The 14,607-nt window shown below is 39.1% G+C and overlaps 1 protein-coding gene across 1 annotated transcript in view; it reads right to left on the bottom strand.

The window, feature by feature from the left end:
• Positions 1-14,607, bottom strand: part of SLC2A13 (solute carrier family 2 member 13) — a 148,685-nt gene that overhangs the window by 46,324 nt on the left and 87,754 nt on the right. Inside the window, 1 exon segment of the mRNA XM_050325107.1 lies at positions 649-812. Within this exon segment, the coding sequence (XP_050181064.1) occupies positions 649-812 (164 nt within the window).

Genomic DNA, 14,607 nt, shown 5'->3' with positions numbered 1-14,607 from the left:
ATGGCAGGACACCCTGAACACAGGGAGGATGCTCGATCTGCCTCTTCCTGCTTCCAAGAGAAGACTGTGTGTGACGAGTTACAGTGTTTGAATATTTGGATGAAATGTACAAATCCAGAATTCTGCCCTTTAGTATCTCATACAGGAGATGAATTAAAATAACATTAATGTATGTAAAGTGTTTACTGTATTGTATCTGAGGTAATTATGCAAAAACAGTATTACTTTTTAAGAAGTGCTGCAATGGCTAATGCAATATGCTTTCTCTGCTACGTCTTCATCAGATCGTTCTGAATTCCAGTTTATCAGCCAGGAATTACATAGGAGATTTAAAAAAGTAACCAGCTGTGAAGTTCCAAGCATTTGATTCCTTAAACTGGAAAAAAAATCTAAAGCTAGATAAAAACATTGTTAAACATGGCCTGAAGGAGAAACTCACCTAAAAAAATAACATGCTGTCATTTTTAAATTAGCCTTTAGCTGTGGTACTATACTGCTAATCTTGAAAAGCCAAAGGATTTCAGGGAGAAGATGGCAACAACACTGTAATTTTAAAAAGGACTACTTTGAAAAAAATTGCACTTGAAATTTTATTTTCCTTTCATTAATAATTATGAGGAAAATACTAAACACTAATGCAACACTCACCTGTTAAACTACCAAGTGTAAGTTTCCGGCGACCCATTCTTTCAACAAGCCAGACTCCCACAAGAGTAAAAATGAAGTTTATAAATGCTGTCAGTGCAGCCAGCCAGATTGCAAGCCTGTCATCTTCCACTCCTGACATCTGCAGAATGGTAGCACTGTAGTACCTATGAGGGGAGGGAGAGACAAATATGAACACCATTTATTTCAATTTGGCTCATGTTATAGTTTCTGATTTTAAACTGAAAAAGATTGTAAGAAATATCAAGTGTGACCTCCTGCATAATGCAGCTGCAGACTGACACCAAATTACCCTGGGAAATCAGGCATAACCAAGGCATAACTTACACCTGACTGAAGTTTTGACTGGAGGACATCAACAGATGAACTGTCATTCTCTTGGCTGTTTGTATTTTCAATGGTCAATCACACTCTGCTAGAAATGGGGTTTGCATTTTTAATTTCAAATCCAGCCACTTCTTTGTGCTCTATCTATTTTTCTGCCAAAACATGGGATTTTAGCACTCTGTGTATTGTCTAGGGAAAGGGAGCTCAAAATCAAATAGATTTTCACTCCCATTAAAGGTCATATGGAATTAATCTATAGCATCCAACATGCTGCAAGTGACACTTGCAACCTCCTGATTTTGTGTTTTGTAGTTTTATTTCAGTGCCACCAAAGCACACGAAACTCTCTGTGGCATTACTTTTGTCTAAGCAGAATATGATTGCTCTGAAGTGCCTTAGCACCGTGCTGCAGGGATGTGAATCTGCATCCAACAGGAGAATCTGACAGAATGTTCTACTTCTCTCTAAAAGGAGTCAATTCTTCCATATAAACAATAACTCATAAAAAATTCAACTGAAGAAAATGAAAAGGGAGGAGAAAGGAAGCCTTCTACCATTTTTCACAGAGATCAAATGAACACAGATACTGTGCCCATGTTCTCAGGGAGAACTAAACAAACCCTCAAGAAAACACATGAATACTTTTGTTGATGCTCTAGAAGCATGTTTCGTCTTATTCTATTAATTTATGCTGACTTGAAATACTGCATAAGTCCTCAAACACCTCACAGCCGACAGGCTATCACACAGTAATAACCATCAAGAATGTCAAAGCTCATTTTTTTTTTCTGGTCAAATTACTTTAATGTCTTCTTGTTGTCTTAATGCCCAGATGTGCCAGTCTCAGAAATTCTAGTGGTTCTCATTTTTCTATTCTAAACATAATCCGCTTTTTATTTCAAATCAATAATCCATGATGGGCACTATGCTCAGATGCCATTTAAGACACTACCAGCCACAAATGACCGTGCCTATGGCTGGATGTTACCCTCTTGCCTGTTGGCTAAGACAGGGCATTTAGAGACTGCCAGCTCCCTTCCTCAGCTCCTCCTCCCTAGTACAATTGTTTGAGGCAATGGCTACACAACCAACTCGTGGAGCAGCAGGAGAGGACCTGCAGAGTGAAACTGTTGGGATGGAGGACCCCGTGTCTGAGTCCACATGGGTTTGAGTCACGCTCTGTGATCTGCCTGCCTGTCAGTGACTGCAACACCTCATCTAGGCTCATCTCAGCTGCACACTCTGAGATCCCAGCAAGGGTGTGATTCCTGGAGAGAGGAAGATTCATGAAGGATAGACATCAAAACGCCAGCATTAATGTGTCCTCACTTCTTAAAGTGCTCTAAATTAAATTGCTAACTGCCCATCAAAACTTACATCATGCTGCACTGTTTCAGTGGCCAAAATGATTCCGTCTCTGATCTCCCAATACACCTTCCTTTTTCTTCTCAAGAGTAGGAAAATAACAATAAATGTCAAGTCTTGGCCTGCTGACACCTACTATGAAACTTCTATTTACTTCCACCAGACAAGGCTTCAGAAAGCCACGTTTAATTCCACACATCCAAATCTTCTCAAAATCCAATTCTACAGGGAAGTCAGAAATTGCCAGTTGTCAGCAGCAATGTGTAATGTACTGTCTATACAGTCAAAAAAAAGCAAAGAATAAAGAATCACATAAAAGCATGCAGATGTCTACTGCCTAATCCATACAGGCACTGTCTGCCAGCAACATTCCTTCTGGTTGTTTATTGCACTCATAGGTTATATATCCTCAACTGGAAGCTTATTGTTTATCCATAAATAAACAATGTGTTTTAATTTCTACGGAAAACAAAGCAGGGAAATTTAGATTCTGCAAATCCAAATACCAAGCTACCAAAGCCTGGGTGCTGGGTAATGATGTTCATGGCATAGGAACCTAACTTCAAAAATTTCAAAGGGCACTTGCATAGACTATGATAACTACTAAATCAATTTGCTTATGTTTATTTATTTTAGTATTCCCATCTTTTATACCAACCTGTGTAGCCCTATCTGCATATCTAAATAACAAGACATCAGTCTTTTCAAGTTCCTCCTGACAAGGTAAAAAACCTGTCTTGGTAGAAAAAATTTAAGTTGTGATGTTTTACAATCACAATGAATACTGCAGGTCCTGCAGGGAACGCAATTTCAGTGACAAAATTGTGCAGTCCTAGCTTATTTTCTAAAACATAACAAAAATTACAAAAGCAATTGGAATTTTTAAGAAAGTACTGTATCTTAGAAAGCAAGTAAATATAGGCAATTACAAAGCCACACAAAGTAACTGTGTTGGTGCATTGGGCATGGCTGAGCTGGAGTTCATTTCCCCACAGAACCCCTCACAGTGCTGTGCTTTGCATTGGTAGCTAGAAGGGTGTTGACAACACACCAGTGTTTTGGCTGCTGCTGAGCAGGGCAGCACAGCATCAGTGCTGTAACATTCCTTCCTCAGTCGAGGGCAAGATTTGGGGAGGGGACCCAAGAGGGCCAGCTGACCCAAACTGACCAAAGGGATGTTCCATACCATATGATGTCAGCTCAGATGTAAGAGCTAAGGCAAGGAGCAGGAAGAGGGGAAATCACTGTCTCCAGTGGCTGCCTGCTGAGGAACTGTCACGTGTGCTGAAGCCCTGCTTCTCAACCATTGCTGCTTAGGGGATGTAGAGAACAAACCCTGCTATCTTTCACTTCACTTTTGCATGCACAGGTTTCTGCTTTGCTTCTGCTTTAATAAACTGCCTTATCCCAACCCACAAGTTGTTTTCCATCTTACTCTCTCCCCTGTCTGCCTGGAAAAAGCAGTGATAGAGTAGCTGGGTGGGTACCTGGTGTGCAGCCAAGGTCAACCCACCACAGTTGGGTATATACAGAAACAAAATTATGAAGTTGTTCTATCAAGAGTTGGTATACATAAAAAAACCCAACAACTGGAGACATTTTCACAAATTCAAGAATCCTCAGACTAATCCTTTGATTATATACTGAAAATGCACAGTGAATGAAGGAAATTAAGCACCTGAAAACACTTTTCCCCCCTCTTCTCTTTTACAGTGAGGTGTTGTGGTTTTTTGCAACAATATCCAGTGTTTAAAGATTACCATAATTTTCCCCCTTCAAGCAGGTGTTATAGACAATTCTGGATGCATCAGGTTCCCAGCTTAGCTCCTTCAGCAAAAGAGAAGCAGCCCACCATGCCAGGCTTTGTAGCTCTCATTAAAAAATAAAAAAAAATGGTCTGTTGATAAGGTGTCATCAGAGTTCTGAGTGCCCATTTTTCACAAAGGGCTGCTCCAACCCAACTGTCATACCTAGTCCACTCCAACAAAGTTTCTGTCTGATGTCAGCCTTTTTCAACAGACTTTGTAATTCTTGTGAAATTAATGAGTAAATCTAAAGCTGCCTTTACAGAGAACTGAAAGTGAATTTGTGTCATAGTACTGTTGTTATTAACTGTTTTTAATCTGCAGATGTACACACCTTAGTCCTTTCTTCGCAGCTTGAACTCAACAACTGTACTGTGTCTGGCATTTCTGAAAACTCACAGGCACTGAAGAAACAAGAAACACAAGCCAAGGAACTCCCACTGGTATTAGCACTGCTGGAAAGAGGCCAGGCACATCGAGTAATTGCAGTTTACTGAAAGATGGACTACACAAGCTTGAGAACACCTAGAGCAAAGCAGGCTTGCAGACAAAGCAGGCTTGCTTCTGCCTGTCCTACACATCCACACCAATGTTAAGGAAGAGATTTAATCAAGAAAGTTTAAATTGACACTTTCATCACTAAGGTCCTGCGGAATTTCCATGGATTCAATGATACATTAAACTGCGGTAACTCATCTGTGTAGATGAAACCACAGAAACAGCAGGAGAAAGCAAGAGCAGCATATGGGGAATTAGATGTCAAAGTAGTGAAAATGAAAAGAAAATAGGAAGACGCTGATATACCTGGAATAAGCCAAAGACAGCAGATGATCCAGGTGTGGAGGCTGTCTGGCAGGAGGAATGCTATGGCCCTGCTAAGCACTACATGAAGCCCAGGGAAGGGAAACGGGTACAGTGGAAGGTACTGTAGAAGCAGCAAAGTTAGACTTGTTTGAAATAAAAACTGCAGAGCGATGTAGCAGCATCGGACCATATAATCAGTGTTGGATAATGTGGTTCAACTTCCCAGCTTCATATACTACACACAATGGTCAGAAGGAAGAGTTACACTCTGCAGTTTCCACTGTCAGAAGCTGCATTCAGAGCAACCATGGATGTCAGTCTGGAGACCTGGGCATTTATTGAAACTCTGCTGCTTCCCTGTCTACATCTCTAATCACATCTGCCTAATCTCTTACCTTGTTTTTTACCCTCCTGTTAAAGCAGCTAGATTGGCCCAAATGACCTTCAGACGTCCCTTCCAACCTTAACCAACCTGTGATTCTCTGAAACACAAATTCAATCACCACCTTTCTGAACTGCCATAATACAAAATAGCAATATTAACTGTAGCACTGATATTATGAAATACCAAGGCATAGACCTACTTTTCAAAGGGAATTGCTTTTGCTGGAAAAAACTTTGTGGATGCTGAATCTCCATTACCTATGGATAATGAAAAGGGAAAGCCACAGTAAGGATAAGAAGAAACCTTACCTTTGACATTAGAGAAGTTAATCACAAAAGCTGTAAAAATCCATTTCACCACTATGAATCAGCATCAGTCTCAGGACTATCACAATAGTCAGTTTAGAGCCTTTAGATTCCTTAAAAATTAAAATCTTAAAATATCACCTGTTAAGTTGAAAAAGGGAGAATCAAACTATCTCAGCCACCCTCTGAAAGCCCCATAGTGACAGATGGGGCAAACCTGTCCAGCCAAACTAGTTCTGTCAGGTCTTGTGCCATCCTCACAATCTCTGCTCTGATCCAACTTGATTGTAACTTTTTAATTGTCTATTCACTAACTTTTTAAAATTATGCAGACTCTTGTTTAAAATTGTATGACCTGATTATTTCCCCTTTAGCACATATACCACCTTCCTTTAATTCATATTTGGAAAACTTACCACATAACCTACACTTAGGTTATGTGCCATACTGCAGACTGGCAGCACACAAATCAACTTTATTACCTTGTCTCAAGGTTCTCCTCTGCACAGGACTGTTTCAGTGTCAGTCCCTTTGGCAGGACACTCTGTTGTTCTCTAAAACTGTAATAGCTATTATGTTTCACAAATATTAGTAAGCCTGGTTCCATCTTCTGCATTTAAAAATCACAGAGAATGTGATTCACACACACACAAAAAGTGTATTTAAATAAACAACTTCATGCTCAATTATAAAGGACATATAAGGGACTATTGAACAATCTCAGCCACTTTCTGACAGCCCATATAGTGACAGACATAAACATACACAAACTTTGTGGCTAATATCACTCTGTTAAACACAATTCATCTTGTTTTACTCCACCTGATGAATGGTTTCAGCAGGGCAGCAGAGGACACTTTGTCGTATCTACTGTTATGTTCCAAGAGACTTTAACAATAATTTTAATCAATTGTAAGACGCTGCTGTTTGTGCACATCAGCTGCACCTCTCACAACAGAGGTGAGATGTGCCTTTATGACAATGTACAAACAAAAATTCTTTTATCCTCTATCCATTGGATGCCAGTAAGACTCTTCCAGCTCATTAGTTCCTAAAGCAACCCAACTTTAGATATAAGACAGGTCTATTTGGGTACACATGCCTCTACTTTCAGGTTAACAAGGTAAAATATCTATGCAGTAGATCCTGAAATCTTAGTGAAGCCTGCCAATTCATAGCAGATAGGACTCCAATTTAAGATCAAGAGTTGAATATTCTTTCCTGTACTTCTACTTTTGAAGTCCTGAGGAGCTCTCCAAGGAAAAGGCTGCTGTATCATCTCAAACTCTATAATGGATTATTCAAAATCAGTGCCTGGGAGGCAACCTGAGGGACTGCCACTCTACACTTACCTACTGTAATTATACCTTCAAATTCCCCATTTAGCAGTAATGATGGATTGTGTTATAAATGCTTTTAGCACAGACTGAAATGACATCATGAATGACACTTATTACAATTAGTATATTCTGATAATAAAAACACTCAGCATTTAATACTCTTTGACAGATAACTATATACATCCAATAGGTTCTCTGATTCAGCATGGTATCCATGTGCAAAGTGCATGAAAAGGATTTAAGAATTACCATATAATTATGTTAAGATTTTTTTAGTGTACAAACAGACTAAACTCTATAGTTATTAAGCAAAGTAAGTGCACCATTGTTTTTCAGAGATTAAAAATACCTTTAAAGGATTAAGATCACCAAGATACACAAAGGAATTACCTTCCCTAAGGTAATGGGGTACTGTCACACACATATTGGGTCATTTGAAAATGCTGTGGCAGTGTCTGCTGTGAGATTAGAGAAAAATTCCTAGTCTTCTTTTCTTTACTTATTTGCTCTGCACAGAATACACCTTTGCCAACAGCCAGAGTGCTTTTCATGTTCAGTCACATCACCTGTTTATGTGGGTCCTTCAGAGGTCTGGCCTGAAACTGTGGGGGAGGAAAATTGTTTTCTTGTTCATAATAGAAAAATGGTAAAATACAAAGAAGTGTTAGATCCAATAATTAGAAGAAATGAAAAAGCAGACAGAAAAATAATACCAAACCTCTATATAAGTCTGCAACAAAGTGTTCTGTAAATTGGCAGACAGAACCCTGTAGTTAAATCCATTGAAGAGGTTGGTCGAATTCACTGGAGAGTTAAACTGAAGGGTATAAGGCAGAGTTGGAAATTAAATGAAAGCACTGGAAGGAACAAAGTCCTTATCATCCTCTTCCCAAAACAGAGATGCAGTTTCCAGCACAGAACAAACAGGTTGGAGTCCGTAACACCTGTATGTTTTTAACTGCAAAAAAACCCAAGTAATGTCAACTTTTTCACCTTGTCTTTAGTGCCTCTACTCAATCTATAAGAGCCTAACTCTTCAACAGAATCTTTACAAAAGAAAATCACTACCATTCCTATTTTATAAATAAAGACCACTGAGGCTTTTGGGAAGAGGAGGAAGACTGATAACTATTTGCAGTTATCCACCAGTACCACCTGCAGCAGAATAATGACACTCCAGAGTCCCACTGCAGATAAGTGCTCTCTGCAAATTAATAAGTATAAAAGCAGGAAAAGAAAATCCCCCAGGTGTTCCACAAAACATACCTCATTCAATTATTCATTTATTCTGACAATCTCAGTTTAATTTAAATTATGTTTAATATTCCAGGGTATTCTAGTGCCTGCCATAAGCTGTCTGGGATCCTAAAAAATGAAATTAGTCCTCATTAAAATCAGCAGACTTGCAAAATGTACGAAGTATTAAAAAAAAAACCAAACAACCAAGCTAGCCCATGTGTTTAAACCAAGGCCAGGAGCAAACAGCAGGACTATACACACAACAGTCTTATGCAAGAGCCAGGAGGCAGAAGCTTGGAGTAATGTGATCTTGAAAGGTTATGAGAAAAGTAGATTAGATATTAGGATGAAATTCTTTCCTGTGAGTGTGGTAAGTCACTGGAACAGGTTGCCCAGAGAAGCTGTGGCTGCCCCATCCCTGGCAGTGTTCAAGGCCAGGTTGGATGGGGCTTTGAGCAGCCTGATCTACTGGAAGGTGTCCCTGCAAACAGCAGGGGGGCGGAATGAGATGATCTATATAAGGTCCCTTTCAACCCAAACTATTCTATGACTCCATCCTTTTCAATTTTAATTAGATGATGTTGTATTAATAATTATTTTATTAATTTATCTTGCACAGTTTAACACATTCAGAACTCAACCCACAAAAATTATTCAACTGAATCCTTCCTAAGAATCCATAAAATTGGTCTATAATAATGAATGTGTCACTGTAGTATCTTTTGATCATCAAGAAAAAATTAGCATAGACATCATAAAGCCTTTGTGGCTACCAATTTATATATTTATTTAGGATCCTGACTGACTTTCTAATGCGTATTTCCTAAGAACTTTTAAATCCAAGTCTTGCCTATTTTGTAGGAAACAATAATTACCTGCTGAATCATTACCTCCTTTCTTCGGTCACTGAACTGGATGTTAGTGTCAATTTTAAAACAAGGAAAGTCCGCAACTGCCCCTCAACTCCCCTCCTACTTGTCCCAGTGTCATAATTATCAAAACCAAGTGGCCAGGGACAACACTGCTCTTAAGAATGGAGCATCAAGACAGCTCAAAACCAAGAGAAACTCCTCTATGGTCTTAACAGCTTTGGGGTTTTTTTGGATCAGGTTTCCAATACTTGAACACAACATCCTGGTCCCTCAAGAAAAGGAAGCATCAGGCCAGAGAACCAGCCACACTTCTGGAAAGGCAAGAGCATTGACAAAAGACAAAACTAATTTAACCACATGGAAGGCTGCTGAGATGACCAAGTGTCAAGGGAGACAGCAATGAAAAGAAAAGAAATGGAAGAAGATATAATTAACAGCAGATTCTGTTGCTGGGGACATGGGGTTGGACAAAGGACAGCAGAAATAAGAAAGCCAACAGTTAATGACTCAGTGAGGAAAAACTCATCTGCAAGGAAAGTGAGGTTGAGAAAGGCTCTGGCACATGGTGCAGGATGGAAGCACCCAAAGACAGAACAGCCCAGCCCCTGCTGTGCCACAGCAGCCTCCAGCATTGCTCTGTTGTTGAGGAGGAGCACTTAAAGTCGCTGTGACAAACCTCACACATACACACAATGACACTGGAATAACTGGTGGAAGCCTTCTTTAACAATGTCACATGAAATATAAACTTTCTTCTCATTCTTAATTAGCCTATTACAGCACCAGAAACACACAAAAAATATTTTAAAAAGCTATTGGCACCAATCCCACAGGCATTCCGGGAAAACTCCGTGATGAGCAATGAGGAACAACAGCACGCATATGTGCGTATGAACACACCATAGCTGCAGTCACTACCGGGCACAGTGCCCTCACTAGTAACAATTTCAAGCATATGTCCCATGTAGGAAAAAAAAAAAATTGTTCTGGGAAATAACTGGCACAAAAGTCTTCCCTGGGCTCAAGTGCACAGATGTACCCTTATTGCCAAAAGTCATTTCAGGACTGTTTAAAAAACAAACCCAAAAGGGTAATTCTGGAGTGACACCATCTGAGCTCATTATTTGTGGTGGCAGATGAGATCCGTTTTTAGAGTACTGGTTTTGGCAAAAAATATTGCCAGTTGACAACTTCAACTGACCATCCTAAATCTGCATTCAGGAATTCATATTTTTAGATTTTTTTTCTGGCACCAAATCCTAACAAATGGCAGGTGTTCAGCATCTTTCAAATCCATGCCACTCACTTGTGGTGCTTTAACTGAGATTTCTAAATCCAATCTCAGGTTTTAATATTCATATAATCAAATATTACCCTTGTGATATATTTCAGACATACACTGCACATAGGTTAGATCTCAACAGACTTGTATATTCTCTTTCCTTAGAAAACAAAAGTAATTGCACAGGAAACCTAAATGAGTGCAGTGCGAATATTAATTCAGCAGTGTCTGCTTCTATCACACAGTCTTTTTTTGTTGTCTTTTGTCCCATCTGTTTCATTTGAGTAAGGAAAAATGTCATGGCAGATCCAAAAGACTTCTTGCGGTGATATCCCCAATGTAAACAGATTTTTCATTTCATTTTCAGGATGGGTAAAAACATACAAGCAATGTTAACATGGCATATAAATGATTATCAAGAAACCAAAAGTATTTAATTTCTGATGTTTGAATGATTAATCTACCCGAATGCAGCATCTAGCTGCTGCTTTTAAAATTCCCTCTTACCTTTCAACAGTAAAAATTGCAAGAAGAGCCTAGTTCTTTACATCTCGCTTACTAAAAATTAATCTGCAAGCATCCCAACTATGCATTTCTGCTTTTCTGCCAATAAACAAAACAAAGCATCAGTCTCAAGCTCTGATTCCCTAACCTGAGAATCTCACTGGACTTTTCCTACCCACACTGTTTCACTCTGGGACCTGACTGTGCTTTGTGGACACACTCTGCTTACAGCAAAGGTAAGATCTGGACTATAATTCCCAGTTCAAAAAATTTTATACAAAATCTAATACAAAAATGTAACACCATCGGCTTTCAGTACCAAAGCTAGAGAAGAATCTGCAGAAGCTGAGCTTCTTTCAACAAGAGTGCCCCATGGTGCACTGGATACTGCAATCACCAAGCCCTACTGCACCTTAAAGCACCCTTTCTGACTTCTGCTGAGAAAGAGACCTACCCTGGGTCAGGCACTGCCCTCTGTGCCAGAGGAGGCAGGTACTGCCCTGCTCCAGGAGTTACTTCTCCCCTCGCCACCTCCTTCAGCACAGCTTGCTGGTCCTCTGGACGGGCTGCTCACCTCTGCGCATTCCCTTTACAGATACCCTGGTCCACCCCTATTCTATTTGAAGACCTCTGAAATTTTACCTGAGGAAACTGAAGTTACTCACTCCTCTGTGGATTAGGTTTTTGCTTGCACTTTCTAAATTGCTAAGTGGATGCAACTATGTTCTGCCACTGCTGCAAAGTTTGTGACTCACGCACCAGTTGTCATTCCGTAAATGGGAATTAGAATTATTGTCACTCTTTGGAAACAATGAGAAAGTTAAAGCAGCTACCAAACAGACCTCTAGCAAAGGGCTACAAAACATTTCTAATGTACTGTGAAAAATAACCTCATTCTTAGAAAAGCACTGAATGGTTATTTTGGGAATGTATGTTTCACCACAGCCTGCACAATGGAAGCAGCACAACGTGTTGTGAATGTGCTACCTACTGAAAGGGACAAACACATTGCTCTTTTCTTCAATACGGAATGTAGCAATTAAGCACCACATCAGAATTATTAGAGCTATATAAAGCACTGTGAAGACTAATGTAACACAGACCTAAAGGCTAATGTAATAAGAGTTAGATTCTCCACAGTGCAGAACAGTAGCCTTTTAATCTATGAACCATATGTTAGAAAACAGATTTGTTTGATAATCCCTGGAGCGCGTTACATGCTGTACACTTCTATTTGACAGGGAAATTCTGTTCTAACTTTATATAGACAATTTTAAAGTGTTCTTACATATGACATAACCACATAGGAGGGAACTAACTGCCACTATATGTTACATATAATATTTACATATACTTTGCATTTAAAATTCAGTGAAGCTGCTAGAAAATACATATAAAACTAAGTTTAAGATAAAATTGCATGAAAATTTCTAACACAAAGTCAATAAACAGCTCAAAAGATCCTATGCTAGATATTTTTAGGAGTCCCTTTTAAAACGACATTTTACCTTCTCTCTGAAATAAGTCACTGCTACTAGTCAATGCCTCGTAAAGGACAGATACAGAACAGTCTTTGAGGGTTTTGTGTTTTACTGCTTCAAGCAAATACTTTCCCCATCCACAGTCTGTCTTCCTGTGTTACCTCCGGGCAAAGATCGCTTTCATGTTTATCATTTCCTTATTGGAACTAATTAAGCTGCCAAGTTTTAAATCCCTGGCAGCTTATACAGTTCAGACCAATTATTCTATATGTAGGGACAGCTTTACCAGATAGAATTATATTCTCTGTCCTTCAAAGTTCATCATGTGAGCTCAACGCAGAGACCAAAAATCTAAACTTTAATCTCAGTTCTATGAATTTGTAACCTTGGAGATGAAATATCATTTCTTCATATTTGTTTCTCCTCTGCAAAGCTCTAAATACCATTTCCACACTTCTCATGAGGAGATTTGTATGTGGTTAATACTTGAAAACAACTGGAAAAGAGAAGGGAAACAAAGGTGGGTGTTGATCAGTTCTCCTAGTGCTCACCACAAGTACACCATGGAGGTCTGAGTTACAGTTTAGGAATATGTTGAGTGGGGGAAATATCAAAAAGGGAGGAGATAAAGAGTCAGGTTGTTCTTCAGGGCTATGAAAATGAAATCCAGATCTTTCTCTTGAAGTGTTAAGAAGCTAAAAATACCTTTTGCTACCTTTCAGACTCTGATAAGAAAGTGCTGTCAAGGTCATCTTCCTCTCCATATGAGGATCCTCTTCTGCAAAAGATTACTGGAGGGACTGGCTCTGCTTTGAAGATAACACACAACAATCCTCAACAAAATATCAGCACTGATGTGCTCAAGTGAGGAGTACTTGAAAAACACTTCAGAAGGCTACAGCAACAGCATCAGCACTAAGCCCTGCATTTGGCAAACACTAATCACAAAAGCAAAGTGAATCAAAACTAAGGTATTCTTTTTTAATTAAAGAAATGGAGGAAAGGTATGAGGAAGAAAAATCACATTTTTTAGTTGTGTATTAATGACACAATGTAATGAAAAATTAATCTAATCATAACCCAAATACAGAATCTATTTTATATCCATCAATGTACTCTCTTACTGGAAATCAATTTTATGTACCAAACAGTAACACCTTGGTTTATATAATTCTCAGCCAGGTACAGAACAAACTGCCTTAGTGGGAGTTAAGCAGAATATGCTGCTGAAATAAAGATTTATTACACATACTTTAGTATGATGACAGGGCCCTGGGATTTCCCATGTTACTTCTGCTTCACTATATCAGACGTATATTTACAACAGAACCAAGATTTAACGGTGCTGAAAATAAAAACTTTAAAATGCAGGTAGTCTGCTGCATATTATTGCAGGAAGTTACCCACTTTGAGTTCTACCATCATTTTAAAACATGAAAGACCTGATTTTTGATAGTATCAAACTAGGTGAGAGTACCAGACAGGACACTGAAAGGAATAAGAGGTTGAGGGAGATGGGTTTGTGTAGTCTGGAACACACTACAGGTGTTTTCCACAACCTAAGCCAGACTAACAGAGCCAGTCTCAGTCAGAATCATCACAAGTTCCAAATGAAATTCCACCTGAAAATAAGGGAAAAAATTCATCCTTAGAGATTTTTAAATCTCAACTGGCTAAAGCCCTGAGTAACCCCATCTAACCGTGAAGGCAGCTCAGCTTGGATCAGCAAGGTGGACCAAATGATCTCTTAAGGTTCCTCCTAACTTACTCACTGGATGTAAACTCAGCAGCCAAAGGCTCAGTCCTCTTCAAAAATATTTAAGAAATGTGAAGACCATTTCTAACTTTCCTGAGATTCTTCTAAAATTAAAAATGAGAATGGAACTCCCAAATCAATCCTGCACTACTGTGGGAAACCACAATTCAGTTCATAAAATCACTTAAGCTCCACCTTGCATTATGCTCCACAACCAGCCTCTTCCAGCAGTTAGGAACTGTCCTCTGATTTTAAGCTCACCAGTGGCAATGAATTCTAACATTATTTCAAATTTATTAGCAAAAGGAAACCTAAGGTATGTAACAAGAATACTAAGTAAGTCAAGATTAATTAGTCTTTCCAGTACAGTACCTTTTTCCTCACAACCTTATGTCACATCTTTGCTTAGATCTTTACTTATCTTACAGTTCTTGAGCAGCATCAGCTATTCTTGAACTAAAGCTAAACTCGAAATT

This window comes from Myiozetetes cayanensis, unplaced genomic scaffold (genome assembly GCF_022539395.1).
Source record: "Myiozetetes cayanensis isolate MyiCay16 unplaced genomic scaffold, myiCay2020 scf3, whole genome shotgun sequence".
Classification (NCBI taxonomy): Eukaryota; Metazoa; Chordata; class Aves; order Passeriformes; family Tyrannidae; genus Myiozetetes; species Myiozetetes cayanensis.
Note: the sequence above shows the minus strand (reverse complement) of the source record. Positions and strands in the feature narration are given on the sequence as shown.